General features: G+C 40.3%; 1 protein-coding gene across 5 annotated transcripts in view; it reads left to right on the top strand.

Annotated features, from left to right (window-relative positions):
• safb (scaffold attachment factor B) overlaps positions 1 to 13,947 on the top strand; it is a 53,697-nt gene extending 39,750 nt beyond the window's left edge. For 3 of the 5 annotated variants that reach the window (XM_072244290.1, XM_072244289.1, XM_072244287.1), the window contains 4 exons: positions 23 to 174; positions 6,254 to 6,366; positions 9,278 to 9,344; positions 13,562 to 13,947. In XM_072244290.1, coding sequence (XP_072100391.1) covers positions 23 to 174; positions 6,254 to 6,366; positions 9,278 to 9,344; positions 13,562 to 13,724 — 495 coding nt within the window. In that variant the 3' untranslated portion in view covers positions 13,725 to 13,947. Of the gene's footprint in view, positions 1 to 22; positions 175 to 6,253; positions 6,367 to 9,277; positions 9,345 to 10,522; positions 10,587 to 13,561 lie in introns of all 5 variants that reach the window. The other 2 variants (XR_011883242.1, XM_072244288.1) reach the window with 2 other exon arrangements.
• Positions 13,948 to 17,933: the final 3,986 nt, after the last annotated feature.

Genomic DNA, 17,933 nt, shown 5'->3' with positions numbered 1-17,933 from the left:
ATATCTACATTAAAACTTTCAGCATTATCCTGATGGAAGGCATGGAGGACCAGAGCGTCACAGCCGTGATTCAGGGTCACAGCGGGAAGGTTGGGGTGGTTCTGCTGGTGGCTATGGACCTGGCATGAAACGTGTGGGTGACAGCAGAGGTGGAATAATGCCTCAGCAATCAAGGTAAGTGTTGGTTAGAAGGAGAGAACACATCGTGAAAGGGTTTTAAAAGAAGGGTGAAGCTCTGAAGTACTATAAGGAATATGTTGGTCAATGGGCAGTTGCAGTAGACAGGCAAGGATTAATAATGTGTAAATCAGGTGATTCTTGCTGATTGAGGTATTGGGAGGAGAAAAAACTAAAGATGTGTTGTAGTACAGATAAGATGTGAGCATCATTCTTAGTTGTGAATGTGCAGACAAACACACCATGGTTGCCTGATTGGCCAATGCCACCTTTGTTTACTCAACATTCACTGAAATAATACATCTATAACTGATCATTCATTAATCCTGGTACAGGTTTCCCCTGCCATCCGAAGGTAGAGCGTTCCTATGAAACAGTTCGTAAGCCGGAAGGTCATGAAACGAAGAAGCAATTACCATTTATTTATATGGGGGAAAATTTGTGAGCATTCGCAGACCCAAAAATAACCGACCAAATCATGCCAAATAACACACAAAACCTAAAATAACAGTAACATATAGTAAAAGCAGAAATGATATGATAGATACACAGCCTATATAAAGTAGAAATACTTCTCTACAATCATTGCCTGCACTGTTCTCCGTAGCAAAAATCTCACGCAAGCGCTCTTGGCAGAAACACTCTCTCCAGTAACCTTTAAGCTATGAAGCTGCCAAATCATACCAAATAACAGCCTATATAAAGTAGAAATAATGTATGTACAGTGTAGTATCACTTACGGGAATTGAGAAGACAGCACTGAGCACGCTGACGATGGTGCGTTAGACTGAGTCATCAGAGGTTGGGGTGGTGTAGTGGTCCCAACCTCCGGGCTGCTGACTGATACTGATCCGCAAAGCATACAGGGGACGCACCCAGCACATCTTTAAGAAAAAGAACAAGCTAATTAATTAGGTGCTGCCTGGCACGTAAATGTCGGCCCAGATTAGAGGCTGTGCAATCAGCAATCGCCTCTGATTTGGGCTGACGTTTTTGTGCCTGGTGGCACCTAATTAATTAGCTTATTTATTTCGACTTTTTTCTTAAAGATGTGTTGGGTGCTTCCCGGCTACCGCTACATTCTCCGCGAATTGGTATCTGTCCGCGGCCCGGGAGTTGGAGTGGTAGGACACTGGGATGTCATCCTGTCATCTGTTTCCATGAGGGCAGGCAGGTCTTCTCCTTTTATGTCTGCCTGCTTTGATGTCAAAGGTCCAGGTTCGTCGTCTGCTGTGGCTGATGTGGAAGGCTTGCTTGACTGCTAGCCTCGTGTATTTTTCTATCATACAGTTCTTTGTAAGCACTCAAACAATCTTGCAAATATGCCCTAAATCGACGTACCCTTTCAAAATTAAAGTCGTACTTTTCTGCAATCATTACAGTGAAAATCTCATGCAGTTGCTTCACATTCAGTTCCTGGATGACTTCACTTCTGGTCTGTTCGCTACTGCATTCGGTTTCGATTGTTATCCTTTCCTCTTCCAATTGCATCAGCTCTTCATCTATCAGTTCTTGGTCATGTGATGCCAAAACCTCTTCAACATCATCTTCGTCAACTTCCACAAGCCAAACTTACTTTGTCCTTACTTCGATCACCACGATCAAAACGCTTAATTATGTCTAGTTTTACGCTAAGTGTAATACCCTTACGAGCTCTTTTAGGCTTTTCCAATACCTTAGAACTCATCTTGCTAACAGATGCTCACAGGCACATGGTTAAGCAATGCCGGCTAGAATGCAGTTCCGGGGGAGGAGCTTGGTTGCTTGGGGCACATGCTGCCTTTTTTCGTAACAGTGAGGTTTCATAAAGCAAAAGTTCGAAAAGCGGGGGACACCTGTATTTTGGTTTTGCCAAGCCCAGAGCTAAATCTTGAAACTTACTGATGCAGAATGAAATCATTTAACCTTTGTGATCATGCTGGTCCAAAACGCTACCAAGCTTAATCGTTCCTTCCAATTCCAGTAATGTTGGCTGGTAAGTCTTCAAGCTTTGCTAAGATGTGCTTTTATCGCCCTGTTAGTCAGTTGAATTCCAGATTATTACCGCTTGGTGGGTGAATTTAAAAAAAATGTTCCTTGTCTTCCCCCTTTAATCTTTTGTAATTAGTTAAATGACTGCCCCCTTTCACCCAGCTGCCTATGGAGATGAATCAAAACTGGTCGCTTGTCAAGGCTCCTCATAATCATACAGTTAAGTCTCCAGTGTAATTGCAGCTTTCCAAGATCTGCCTAGTGCTCAGGAACCCTGTGCCATGTCTGCAGATGAACACTCATCTACACCATCATCCTATTTCTATATTCACTGGATTTATTAGATTATCACCGCTCATTCTTTTCCAAATACAGTCAACCTTCACTAATCCGACTACCTGTAATTCGGCATTTTCACTAATCCGGCACTCCTCAGGTCCCAGTGGTGCCGGATTAGTGACGGTCGACCTGTACAAAATCTGACTTTAAAGTCTTGTTCATTTGACTTGCGTCACTACTGCCACTATGGATTCTGGCTGTTTACCATTCCTCCCCCACCGCCACCTAGGGCTGTGGCCTTAGAAGTCCCAGTCTTGTTCTCTCAATTATTGAGTATCCAGTACCTGTTACTCTTTTGACTTCCTTTCTGCAGAGCAGAGCCAACTGTAGTGCATTTGTGGGGTCTCTAGCTGTACTCTCCTTTCAACCATTAGGACTGAAATACTCAAAATTATGTCCTCATTGGCTTGTTCATTTTCAGTTACTAGTTTTCTCTCACTGCATCATCTAGATAGACATCCCACTCTACAAAAACTCATTTCAGGGAGGTGGCACCCCCGTAACCCCATATTACCCCCCCCCCCCAAGTCGACCTCCAAGGGTGTATGTAATTTTATTGATTTTGTCTAATCTGTAAACCAAGTTGGGTATATGCAGAAAATGTGACATTAAAATATGTACCTGTATTATCATGGAGTCTTTTTTTAAATTCTGTTACAACTTTTAAGTCTACAGGGAGTTTGGCCTCATCACATAGGCTAGCATCAGTAGGGTAGCTCCTTAGCAGCTAGCCAGCTAGTTTAAATAATGATAGCTATGCTAATGAACAAATGACACCTGTTAAGCTCACCTCAACAAGTCTTTTATATCTTAACCCACCATGGGCAATAGAAAAATCACTGTTGCAATCAGTGCACCGAACAACACTCATTATTTTTGAGGTCGACTGCAAAGCCCGCCAACAGAGAAAACTGATTGGTCTCTCTTCATGCTAAGTAGACCTATCAGGATGCTTGCTCTCCCTCTCAAAAAAATCAATTTCCAGGATATTGTATATTTCTGGGTCAGGGAGCCGCTATCAATTTGTGGGCGATTTCCAGAACTTCCGGGAGAGGTGGGATGTCTGTCTAGAGCTGTGAGTGACTACCTCTTGAAAACACTGTCCATGAAACAACCTGTACTAAAGAAAATTTGGAGGTACAACCAGTTGGAGTGACCAAGACAGGTATCACCAGTACAGTTAAGGTATTCTTATGTAGAAGTCGAAGTAACCTGACCAAAAGTCTGTGTTTTAAGTAGATGGAGGTGATCTAGAATGTGTTGTTTATTTTATCATATTGCAGAAGGATTACATGCCTAATGTTTCACACTGACCATGGTTTTGTGGGTAGGATGCATGGGCTAGTTGTAAGACTGGCAGGTAGAATTAAGGAGAATCCCAGAACTTTTTAGAAGTATATTGGAAGCAAAAGGGTTGTTAAGAAAAGACTTAAGTCCCCTCAAAGACTAAAAGGATGATCTAAATGTGGAGTCTGGGATACAAACAGGTCCTAACTTAATAATTCCCATCTTCATCAGGGAGAAGAGTGTGGAATCGGAAGGGAAGAATATGCTGATATTCTGATACTTGTCTATATCAGGATTTAAATGTATTTGCACATTGAATTCCAGGGGCCTGACAGGATTTATCCCAGCAGTAGCAAGGGAAGACTTGGGCAATAATCTCTTGGGTTTTTGTTATCTTTGTGTCAGGTAATAAAGGTTTGAAGATGGCTAATATGCATTTATTCTAAAAGAAATCTAAGAATAAACCCAGCAGTACACAGTGTGATGATCCTTTCAGTGGTAGGGAGGTTGTTGGGCAGAATTTATATTCACTTGGGAAGGCTGGTTCTAATTTGGAGGAGCCAGTATGGTTTTGTCTCAAACCCTTATTTTTTAAAGGAAGTAACTAAGAAATACATGGTTTACATTGTTTGGTAAGGTTTTTGACAAGATCCTGCATGGGAGGCTGGCTAGAGCAGTGGTCCCCAACCACCGGGCTGCGGACCGGTACTGGACTGCAAAGCAGGTGCTACCGGGCCGTGAGGAAACGATATAAGTCAGCTGCACCTTTCCTCATTCCCTGTCACGCACTGTTGAACTTGAACATAGGGTTGCCAACTGTCCCGTATTTGCCGGGACATGCCATATATTGGGCTAAATTGGTTTGTCCCGTATTTCCCCCGCTAAGGTAGAGCGTTCCTATGAAACCTTCCATGCCGAAATGGCATTAAGCAAAGAAGCAATTACTATTAATTTATATGGGAAAATTTTTTGAGCATTCCCAGACCCAAAAAATAACCTAACAAATCATACCAAATAACACATAAGACCGAAAATAAATAACACTAACATGTAGTAAAATCAGGAATGATGTGATAAATACACAGCCTATATAAAGTAGAAATAATGTATGCACAGTATAGTTGGGAAGATGAAGGTAAAACTGATCAGTGGGGGGAAAATTTGGCACGTGCCCGCGCAAGGCTTCATGGTCATAGTCTTTTTTGGGGTAAAGTGCCCTGAGGTTTGACTGCTACTTTTGTCCCTTATTTGGGAGTGAGAAAGTTGGCAACCCTAACTGTAAAAGACATGTTGAGGTGAGTTTAACCCTAATTGAGTACTCCCACCCCCGGGTTGGCCAGTCCGCAAGAATATTGTCAATATTAAACCAGTCCACGGTGCAAAAAAGGTTGGGGACCCCTGGACTAGAAGGTTAGGGCACAAAGGGTCTGAATTTCAGCATGTTAACAAGTGCATCCAGAATTGGCTTGATAATGAGAGAGAGGCTTGTGGGTGAGTGTAAGTGGAAGTCTATAGCAAGTATACCGTAGGTATCAGAGCTGGGGTCCAAGTTGTGTATACTGGATGAGAATGTCATAAGCTTACAGATGAGACAACGATTGGAATTATACCTCCATAAAGTCTAAGGGTACAGCAGGACATCAGCTGGAAGGTTGGACAAAGTAGTGGCAGATGGAATTTAAATAAAGGTACAGTTGAAGGAATGCACTTTGAGGACAAATTCTGTTAGAATATTTAGAGTAAGCAACAAGGTCTTGGGAGCAGAGATCTTAAGTTGCAAATTCATGGCACCTTGAAAATGGAGTTTAGGTGGTTATGATAGTGAAGATGGCTACTGTATGCTGGCCTTCAAAAGCCAAGGCATTAAGTGTGTGTTGGAATGTCATGTTACAGTTGTACAAAGCATGTGCTGGATCATATTTTGGGCAGGGTGTACAGTTCTGGTCACTTTAGGGAAGGGAGAATGCAGAAGAGATTCACCAGGATGTTGTCTAACATTGGAATGCAGGGTGCTGAATTGTAATGTTGTAGAAGTTTATAGACTTAAAAGGGCATAGATAGGACATATGTCTCCCCCCCCCCCCCCCCCTCCCGTGGAGAAGTTTAAAACTACAGGTTTAAAGTGAGGGGAGAAATTTAAGAGATCTGTGAGGCATGTTTTCCACAAAGAGGGTAGTGTTTCTGTCTCCATTTCACTAGTGTTCTCATCTGCTATACTCTCAGTTTTGTGGGTGGGGTGCACAGCAGTTAGTTAAATCTTGATGAACTTGTATTTGGTTTTTTAAAAAAACAATCAGAATATTGTATGAGGAGATGCAATATTTGAGTCTGAATGTAAAGGGTTAAGTGGATATCGTAATATTAAAACATTTAAAGCAGCATGTCAGTAGCAGTAGGAATTGAACTCTCACCCATCTTGTATGTTGCTGTTGAAAATGCATGCTTTGACTCATAAATTTTTACCCTTTTTTTTTAACAGAGATAGGGATTGGGGTGGTGACCATGGGCGGAAGATAGAAGGCCATCCAGAGCGCTCTTGGCAGGGAAGCATGGATGGAGGAATGATGGGAAGAGATCATGACCGTTGGCAAGGTAACCTGCTTGAGGAGATGCACAAGCACTGGAATGTTGGTGTTTAGAATCTTTGGCCAAGATTTCTGCATAATTTTATCATTTCAAAAGCATTAGGAATTTTTAAATGGACTATTCAAAACACTTGTTCAGTGGTTACGCTGTTTCATTGCATCCTATAAATGTGGTATATCAGTTTAAAACGTGCCCATAGTTAAAAAAAAGTTCTTTAAATTGTTTACTGAAATCAGCATGTATTACCATCCAGTTTGCTATCTCACCATCTCTTTCCCAACATTCAAATCTTCAACTCTTTGCAGGTGGTTTGAGGCCTCTGTTTAATCAAACATTACATGTGAATATATATTTCTTAGATTAACAATAATATTTAACAAAAAATGAATACGCTTGACAGATCTTAACCACCTTATGCTTCCCAGATGCAAATGTCATAATGTTGAATGTATTATCCAAACTGCTTACATATTTGTAGAAGTAGATTGATGTATTAAGACTGCATTTTAAGTATAGTGAGCTGGATGTTTGAAATGATAGAATTTAAGAATAGGCAGTGGTTGTCTCCCAGTGGAGCAGTGCTTCACCCACACTAGTAGCATGGCTTGGATTTATGGTGAGATCTGTTCCATGATTTCTTCATAATTTACTCCATGCAAAATCAAATGCTACCTAAAACCATTGACTGGCTTCAATCCTTCATAGGCTTGTTTCACTGATATGGGCAGTACACTAAATATGGAATGCTGATTATTTTGTATCAGACTACCTAACAGTGTGATATAAGTTAATTATAGTGTCATTTTCAGGGTTGTGTTATATCTCTGAACTTGATTAAAATTTTAAACTTTAGGTTCTTAGTAAAACTGAATTTGTAATTTTTGTTTTTACTTGCTCATTATACACATTCTATTTGTTTGAAGGTCATCTTTACCATTAAACCCCCAAACTACCAATGCATTTGGAGATTTCATCAGAGTAGACAAATTAAAGTAGTTTGCATGGGAACATTTACAGAATGCAGAGCTGAGATGAGAAGTGGCAAATGGAGTTCAACCCTGGAAAGTATGAAGTGATTAATTTTGGAAGATCTGATTTGAAGGCAGAATACAAGGTTAATGCAGGAAACTTGGCAGAGTGGAAGAACAGAGGGATCTTAGGTCCACGTTGCCGTTCAGGTTGATAGGGTTGTTAAGAAAGTGTATGGTGTGTTGGCCTTCATTAGTCTGGGGATTGAGTTCAAGGGCCATGAGGTAATGTTAAAGCTCTATCAAGATAGATAATCCCAAAGGAAATTATGGTGTCTCAGTCACATTACGAGTGCACAGATATACAAATATTAGAAGAGAAATAAGAAAGAATTTGTTTAAGTTACTTTAAAAATAAGATGTACAAGATTTACCAGTCAAAGATAACCGATTTCTAAGTTCACACTGATAAGATGGTAGTGCAAGAAATGCCATAATATTATATAGTAATATTATATTGCATATTCACACCGTCCAGATAAGACATGATAGTATTGCACAGGGTGTCCACGATAGCAGGTTGAGGTAAAGAGGTTACTAACAGTCTGAATGGGGAGGGTCATCGCTTCACCGGCTATAGGTTGACTCATTGAGCCTAATAGCAAGGGTATTAATGACCTCATATAGCTCTCTTTGGAGCAGTGCAATTACTGTATGTGCTCCTCTGTTCCACTAAGGTGGCATGTAGAGGCTGAAAAACATACAGAATTGCCATGATTTTCTGGAGGGTCCTTTGTTCTACCACAGCCTCCATCCATTATGTCCAGTTTGGCTCCTATAACCCTAATCAAACCCTGGTTAGGCCACCTTAGAGTCTTGTGTTTAATTCTATCGCCTCCATCATGATTTAAATTAGTCAGCTCCATCATAGGAACTTCGTCGTATCCAAGACATCTTCAAGTGGCATCCATCATTACGAATCCCACCACCCACGGCATGTCCTTCTTTCATTATCATCATCGGGAAGGAGGTGAAAAGCCTGAAGACACACACTCAGCAATTCAGGAACAGCTTCTTCCCCTCTGCCATCTGATTTCTAAATGGACATTGAAGCCGTGAACATGATCTCACTACTTTTATAATTGGGGGGGGGGGGTGGGATTTATTAGCACTACTTATTTTAATTTTGCTATTTAATGGAATATATATACTTCAGCTTTATTTCTCTATAGAGAGGCGGTTTTCTTGAAAAGGCATTGTTGGGGGGGGGGTGGGATTTATTAGCGCTACTTATTTTAATTTTGCTATTTAATGGAATATATATACTTCAGCTTTATTTCTCTATAGAGAGGCGGTTTTCTTGAAAAGGCATTGGTGAATCACTTATCCTGAGAAGTCAGGAAAACTGCCTCTGCTTCAACAGCAGTTGTTTGACCTCAACTGGAACAAAGCAGTTTCAATGGTGGGACAATTTTTTTTAACCACGTAAAGAACAATTCCCTTCACTGCCATCAGGCTGCAGCTCATGTGGCTAGTCTTGACAACAGCACCTAGGCCCATGAACTGCAGGGGAACACCACCATCTATAGATACTGCATGTGCTGGAAATCTTGAGTAACACAAAATACTGGAAGAACTCAGCAAGTCAGGCTGCTTCTATGGAGGGGAAATAAGTAGTCAATGTTTTGGGCTGAGACTTTTGGATCTGAATCCTTAAAACCCTCCTCCTGAACAAAAGCAAGCACTATTGTGGTTCAAGAATTTAACGGGTTTCCCAATGGCAGTGACAATTAATAATGCTCTATTTGGCAGTGATGTCAACATCCAGAAGAATAAATTAATAACCCATAATATGACCTCATTTTTTGTTAATCTTCTATAAAATCATTACTCATGACTGGTGTAAGGCTATTTTTTGTGTAGAATAATCTTGTCTTCTGCCATTGTAGGTGGTGATAGAGGCATACCTGCCCAGTCTGGACAAGGTCATATGATGCAACGAGGAGGAATGCCAGGGTAAGAAGACATGTTTTATTAAGTGTGGAGCTGTTAGCTTTTGAAGTATTGGCTATTGCTGAATCCAGCTGAGCTCAAATAATGGTTTTGAATTATATTTGATTACAAGTGGCTTCATAGCACTGACATTATAATCTATATTCACTAGGGTCTGATTTGGGATACGGCCCTAATTTTATAGGATGAAAGAGGCCTTTCTCAGCAACCTTTTTGCAGGTGGGGAAATACCTTGGTGGATCATCCAAACTAACTGGGGTATTATTTAGCACCAGTTGATAGTCCTGAAAATAGGGCTAATTGAGAATGTTCTGAGGTTAATCCCAAAAGTTAGAGGTGAGACTGGTTTTGGGATTATACCTGAACTAGAATCACCAAATTATTCCCCAGTGTAGTTTCTAGTTTCCAAATAGAAATTTGATATTACTCTGTATTTGTGCTGCTGTTCTGTAGTTCTATTTTTAACTGGACCTTGCATTTCAGAATGTTACTATGCACTGTTTTAATGAATTAGATTTGTGAGCCTTAAATCTCAAAATTGCCCACATGCTGTGAAAATTTGTAATTGTGTTTAACAAAAATTTCTTTTTCATTCCATGTCACAAATATGTGCTCACTTGAATTAGTTCTTGTTGAACTCCAGAAGTCACTTTTGTGTCTTTACACTAGAACATGCTGTCTTCCATCATTTCTTGCATCTGTTTCAAATAAGAACTGCATGCATCTGGTTTCTAAAAATTAAATACTTTCCTGATAAAGTTTACAAGAATTAATTGACAATCTAATATGGCTAGTTTCTCCAGATGCTCCCGTATTTGGTTTAATTGTCCAGTTTCCCAGTTGTGTTTGCAGAAGTAATGAATTCATGTCTGCAGTATCACCTTTCTGAAAGTTGTTTTTGAAATGGGAGTGTGAAGTGTCCCTAGTTCAACTGGCCACCTTTCAAGATTTGTCTCAAAATCTTGGCCTAACTTTTGCTTAACAGCTCATTTTACCTAATTTGTTTACCCTTAACATCTGCTTGAATGGTTTCATCATTTGTCTTCAATGGTAGATGAAACCAGCATCCTGCAACTGAATGTGACTGTTTTCTTAAATGAAGGTTACTTGGTGAAATTGAAATACTTGATAATGAACTACTTTTGTGAAAAGGTTGATCCCAATCCTTCTCATTTTACCAGAGCAGCTGAGTTCAGTTGGCATTCTCGGAGCAACTTATGACTGATGTAAATATGCAGAATGGAGGTCAGTATAGTCTTCATTGCTGCTGGCATTAGTGAATGAAGTCACTGCTGTTATCCATTCCATTTTGCTCCATTTACTGAGAAGCAAGTGTCCAATTGCTCAAATGTGCTTTAAAATATGTGCTTCATCTTGAACCAATAGAAGGAAATCAGCAAATGATCAGACATAATTATATTTGTGCTCGTCGGGATTCAGCAAATTAAATATTAAAAACTGATTTTAAAAACTAATGAAATTGAGTGTTTTTTAAGAGTGGATGGATTGTGCATGTTTGCATATCAATGATTTGAAAATGGGGCCAGAATGTGCATCATCTGAATATGATATTAAAATGAATAGCATTATAAATAATTTTGATGATCCAAAGAAGCTACATTGGAAGGAGTTAAAAGAAAGTTGTCGTAGCAAGGAGACTACAGCACCTGGTTTACCAACATTTCGACCTGATAAGATGTGAATAAATACAAATGGGGGAGTATTTCAAAACCTCCATATATAGATAACAACACACATCAAAGTTGCTGGTGAACGCAGCAGGCCAAGCAGCATCTGTAGGAAGAGGTGCAGTCGACATTTCAGGCCGAGACCCTTCGTCAGGACTAACTATATAGATAACAGACCATTTCTGCTGCTTGAGGGGAATAGAAACCATCAGGTTGTGTTGTTGTTGTCGGTGTTTAAGAATTAAATGAAAGGGTAAAAACAAGATGAGTGCAGAAGGGCCACTGCTTATTTGTAGATTAGAAATACAGACAAGTGCTAAGCACTTAACTGCTTTTTAGTTGGGTACAAAACTGGGATACTTACCCATTTGAATATACAGTTCCTATAAAAAGTATTCACCTCCCTTGGAAGTTTTCATGTTTTATTGTTTTGCAACATTGAATCACAGTGGCTTTAATTTGGCTTTTTTGACACTGATCAAAAAACAACACTTCCATGTCAAAGTGAAAATAGATCTCTACAAAGTGATACAAGTGTAAAATTCAAAATTAATTGCATAAGTCCCCCCCCCCCGACTTAAAATGACACACCAAATCATCACTGGTGCAGCCAGTTGGTTTTAGAATTCACATAATTAGTTAATTGCTGATCACCTGTGTGCATTCAAGGTGTTTCAATTGATTGTTGTGAAAATATACCTGTATCTGAAAGAACCAACTGCTGATGAGTCAGTATCCTAGCAGAAACTACAGCATGAAGACAAAACAAAGCTCCAAGCTACTCCATAAAAAGGTTATTGAAAAGTACAAGTCAGGAGATGGATACAAGAAAAATTCTAAGTCACTGAAAATCCATTGAAGTACATATAGTTAAGTCAATCATCAAGAAGTGGAAAGAAAATGCCAGGCTATGAACCTGCCTAGATCAGGCTGCCCTCAAAAACTAGATGACCAGGCAAGAAGGAGACGAGTGAGGGAGGCCTCCAAGAGACCTGTAACAACTGAAGGAGTACAAGCTTTAGTGGCTGCGCGTACAATTGTTGCCCCAGTGCTCCAACAGTTACAGCTTTATGGGGGAATGGCAAAGAGAAAGCCACCGTTGGAAAATCTTGGCTTAAGTTTGTCAGAAGGCATGTGGGAGACTCTGAAAGTCAGCTGGAAGAAGGATCTACAGTCTGATGAAATCAAACTTGAGCTTTTAGCCGTCAGACTAAACACTATGTTTGGCGTAAACATCATCAAAAACATACCATCCCTACCATGAAACATGGTGTGGGGATGCTTCACTGCAGCAAAATACAGGGAAATCCTGATGCAGTTTGCAAGAGAACTGCAACTTGGAAGATTTGTTTTCCAGCAAGACAATGACCCCAAGCATAAAGAAAGCCAAGGCTACACAGCAAAGTTGATGTCCTGGAGTGGCTAAGTCAGAGTCCAGACCATAATTCAATTGAGAATGTGTGGCTGTTCACTCACAATCCCCATACAATTTGACAGCTTGAACAGTTTTGTAAAGGAGAATGGGGAAAATTGCCATGTCCAGATGTGCAAAGCTGATTGAGACCTCTCCACACAGTCAAAGCAATAATTAATGTCAAAGCTGCATTTACTTGAAAGGGGTGAATACTTAGGCAGTCAATTATTTTGTAGTGTCCACGTGTGCAGAGCTGATGGAGACCTATCCACACACATTCCAGGCTATACTTGCAGCCAAAGGTGCATCTACTAAATTTTAACTTGAAGGGGATGATTACTTAACCATTCAATTGTTCCATATTTCATTATTCTAATTTATACTTCGTAGAGATCTATTTTTACTTTCAAAAAAGCCAATTTAAATTCATTGTGATTCTGTATTGTAAAATAATGAAACCTGAAACCTGAAAACTTTTGGGGTGGGGGGGGAATACTTTTTAGGCACTACTATTTCTATTCAGTAATGTCAGTATTAATAAGCTGTTTATGTTCAATGTTTGCTTGTGCATCATGTTAAAAAAAATGTTGATCAGTGACTCATTGACATTCTGATATAGATTGAACACTTGGTGTTGGAGTTCTAGGAAAGTGCACATCAATATTAAGTTACATTTTTTGTCATCCTTTGCTTCCTGTTTATTTGAGATACCGTGTGGAATAGGCCCTTCCGGCCCTTTGAACCATGCCACCCAGCAATCCCGATTTAATCCCTAATCACAGGACAATTTACAATGACCAATTAACATACTAACCAGTATGCCTTTGGGAGGAACCCATGCAGTCATGGGGAGAATATAAAATGCCTTGCAGGCAGTGGCGGGAAATGAACCAGAGTTGCTAGTACTGTAAATGCTGCATCTGATCAGTATTTGACATTTGGAATTGAGATTTCATTTTCTTCTAGGATTTTGGCATGCCGTTTTTATTTTGAAGGTTGGAAACATTGCCTCTCTGGTTCTACTATTTGTACATAGTTTCACAGTGGAGTAACTTGAGTCACCTAACTGGCTTGCCTATGTGTGGTTCTTGTCAATCAGTTTATCCTTTGTTCCCCAGGCATGGAGGATTTGTGCAAGGAGGGAACCAGCAGACTGTTCAACCGATGAACCGTACTGTGCAGATAATGTCTGGAGGTGGCATGCAAGGATCAGGCAACTTTGGCGACCAAGACCGAGCACAGAGACCATCCAATGATCCCCGTTTCCAACGTCGTTACTAGATCTTGTTTGTATTAACAGATTTTAATGTAAAGGAATTCTTCAGTGGTGCATAGTGCTAATCACAGTACCATGTTCTTGTGTATTTTTGTTTACTGCCTCTGAAACCAGAATTGTTTTGGAATTATTGATCATTTCATGGTTACTTTATTGTTAAAGTACTTGTACTGAAATTAGGCTCTACTGTAGAGTCGCTTCAATTTTCCATGAATAAAGGTTTTAAAAAAAAAACTTGGTTTGAGTATTATTTTGGGGTTTGTAACTCATACCTGACAGTTTTGATAATATGCACTAGTTAAAGAAGTATCTTCACATGTATTGTTTTAGTCTTCCACATGGATCTTAATGTAATTAGCTATGAAAGTTAATGAAGTACTGTACCTATAAAGTATATACCCACCCCTTTGGCAGCAATTACAGCCTTGAGTCTGTGTGGATAGGTCTATATCAGCTTTGCATTGGGATCGTAAGTGAACAGCCCTTTTCAAGTCCAGCCACAAATTCCCAATGGGATTGAAGTCTGGACTCCTGACCACTCTCAAGACATTAACTTTGTTGTTTTAACCCACTCCTGTGTGGCTTTGACTTCATGCTTGTCATTATTGTCTTGCTGGAAAACAAATCTCCCAAGATGCAGTTCTCTTGTAGACTGCATCAGGATTTCTCTGTATTTTGCTGCATTCATTTTGCCCTCTACCTTCACTGCCTTCCAGGGCCTGCTGCAGTGAAGTTTCCTCACAGCACGATACGGCTACCACCATCCTTCATGATAGGGATGGTGTGTTTGATTATATGCAATGTTTAGCTTACACCAAACATCAGAATCAGGTTTATTATCACTGGCATGTGTCGTGAAATTTGTTAACCTAGCAGAGCAGTTCAATGCAATGCATAATATAGAAGAATGAAAAAAATAAATTAGTATATGTATACTGAATAGATTAAAAATCATGCAATAGACAATATGTATTTAAAAAGTGAAGTGTTCACAGGTTCAATGCCCATTTAGGAATCAAGTGGCAGAGGGGAAGAATCTGTTACTGAATTGCTGAGTGTGCCTTCAGGTTTCTATCCCTCCTGCCTGATGGTAACAGTGAGAAAAGGGCATGCCCTGTGTGCTAGAGGTCCTTAATAATGGACGCTGCTTTTCTGAGACATCACTCCTTGAAGATGTCTTGAGTACTTAGTAGGCAAGTACCCAAGATGGAGCGGACTAAATTAACAACTCTGCAGTTTCTTTCAGTCCTGTGCAGTAGCCTGCCCACCCACCCTCATACTAGACAGTGATTCAGCCTGTCAGAATGCTCTCCACGGTACATCTACAGAAGTTTTTGAGTGTTTATTGTCATACCAAATCTCTTCAAACTCCTAATGAAGTATAGTCGCTGTCTTGCCTTCTTTGTAACCATCCCTGAGGTCCAGGTTAGGTCCTGAGAGATCTTGACACCCAGGAACTTGAAACTGGGCACTCTCTCCACTTCTGATACCTCTATGAAGATTGGTATGTGTTCCTATGTCTTGCCCTTCCTGAAGTCCACAATCAGCTCTTCCATCTTACTGACGTTGAGTGCAAGGTTGTTGCTGTGGCACCACTCCACTAGTTGACATATCTCACTCCTATATGCCCTCTTGTCTCCAGCTGAGATTCTACCAGTGATGGTTGTATCATCAGCAATAGTATTTGACCTATGCCTAGCCACACAGTCATAGGTATAGAGAGTGGGCTAAGCACACACCCCTGAGGTGCCCCAATGTTGACTGTCAACGAGAAGGAATTATTACCAACCTGCACAGGTTGTGGTCTTCCAGTCAAGAAGTCAAGGATCCAATTGCAGAGGGAGGTACAGAGGCCCAGATTCTGTAAATTATTGATCAGGACTGTGGGATTGATGGTATTAAATGCTGAGCTATAGTCGATGAACAGCATCCTGACATAGGTGTTTGTGTTGTCCAGGTGGTCTAAGGCCATGTGAAGAGCTATTGCAAATTGCAATGGGCCCATGTCCTTGGACTCCTAAGGCAGGAGTTCAGTCTAGTCATGACCAACCTCTCAAAACATTTCGTAACGGTAGATGTAAGTGTTAATGGCTGATAGCCATTAAGGCAGCTCGTATTATTATTCTTAGGCACTGGTATAATTGTTGCCTTTGTTGAAGCAACTGGGAACTTGCGCCCCTAGCAGTGAGAGGTTGAAAATGTCCCTGAATACTCCCGCCAGTTGGTTGGCACAGGTATTCCACTGGGACCTTCCACCTTGCTAGGGTTCACCCTCTTTAAAGACAGCCTGATGGCCAAAAGACCCCATTTTGGTTTCATCAGACCATAGAATCATCTTCCAGCTGACTTCAAACTCTGTCACATGCCTTCTGGCACATTCTAGTGGAGATTTCATGTGAGTTTTTATTTTCAACAGTGGCTTTCTCTTTGCCACTCTCCCATAAACCCTGAAGCACCTGGCAACAATCGTATGTCAGTTTCTCATCTCAGCCACTGAAGCTTGTAAGTCCTCCAGAGTTGTCATTAGGTATCTTGATGGCTTCCCTTACTAGTCCTTTTGCATGGTCACTTAGTTTTTGAGGATGGCCTGCTGGAGGCAGATTCACAACTATGCCACATTCTTTCCATTTCTTGATGATTGACTTAACTGTACTCCAAAGGATATTCAGTGACTTGGAAATTTTCTTGCAACCATCTCCTGTCTTGTGCTTTTCAATAACCTTTTTTGCGGAATGGCTTGCAGTGTTCTTTTATCTTCATGGTGTAGTTTTTGCTGGATACTGACTCACCAGCAGTTGGACCTTTAAGATACAAGTGTATTTTACTACAATCAATTGAAACACCTTGACTGTACATAGTTCACCAAAAACACATCTCCATTTAACTAATATTACTTCTAAAACCGATTGGCTACAGCAGTGATGATTTGTCATTTTAAAGGGGGTAGGAGAATACATCTGCAATCAATTATTCTGTATTTGTAATTTAATTTAGATCACTTTGTAGAGATGTGTTTTCACTTTGACATGAAAGTTTTTTCTGTTGATCAGTGTCAGAAAAGCCAAATTAAAGTCACTTTGATTCAATGTTGTAAAACAAAATATGAAAATTTCCAAGGGAGGTGAATACTTTTTATAGGCACTGTACGTTTGGAGATGTCCATTCATTTGAACTGCCTACATACCGAAGCCTTTATATGTATCGTGCTCTTAGCGACTTAGCTTTGCCTCAGTTAGATACAACCTGAGATTACTCACTTCATAAATCCATGTTACACTGTCCTGGTTATTTAGTGTGATGATTACAACATTTTCTCTGTCCTTGATATATTTTGTTCCTTAAGCAGTGTGTTTTCACTTGCTGCCTTCTAGTCTAGTATCATTCTAGAACAAGGTTGTAGAGTGTAGAACATGGAAAGGTCCTCACAAACCACAACTATCCTACCCGATTAATGCACTGTTTTAGCTCCTTGGTGGTGGCACAGTAGCATAGTGGTTAGCACAAAGATTCAAGATTCAAAACTTTATTGTCATTCTAACCATACATCAGCTCTGCAGGGCAGAATGAGACAGTGTTTCTCTTTCCCCTCTTAATGACCTTCTTAGTTTCCTTTTGTAAGCTTTTTAAAAACTTCCCAATCCTCTGTCTCCCCACTAATTTTTGCTTCCTTGTATGCCCTCTCCTTTGCTTTAACTTTGGCTTTGACTTCTCTTGTCAGCCACGGTTGCATCCTTTTTCCATTTGAAAAATTTCTTTTTTGGAATATACCTGTCTTGCACCTTCCTCACTTCTCACATAAACTCCAACCACTGCTGCTCTGCTGTCCTTCCCGCCAGTGTCCCTTTCCAGTCAACTTTGGCCAGTTCCTCTCTCATGCCACAATAATTTCCTTTACTGCACTGAAATACCGACACATCAGATTTCGGCTTCTCTTTTTCAGATTTCACAGTGAACTCAATCATGTTATGATCACTGCCTCCAAAGAGTTCCTTCACCTCAATCTCTCTAATCACCTCCGGTTCATTACACAATACCCAATCCAGTACAGCTGATCCCCTAGTGGGCTCAACAACAAGCTGTTCTAAAAAAACATCGCACAGACATTCTACAAATTCTCTCTTGAGATCCAGTGGTGACCTGATTTTCCCAATCCACTCGCATGTTAAAATCCCCCACAATTATCATAACACTGCCCTTCTGACAAGCCTTTTCTA

Source organism: Mobula birostris, chromosome 26, assembly GCF_030028105.1.
Source record: "Mobula birostris isolate sMobBir1 chromosome 26, sMobBir1.hap1, whole genome shotgun sequence".
NCBI lineage: Eukaryota > Metazoa > Chordata > Chondrichthyes > Myliobatiformes > Myliobatidae > Mobula > Mobula birostris.
This window is presented reverse-complemented; position numbering and strand designations above follow the sequence as displayed.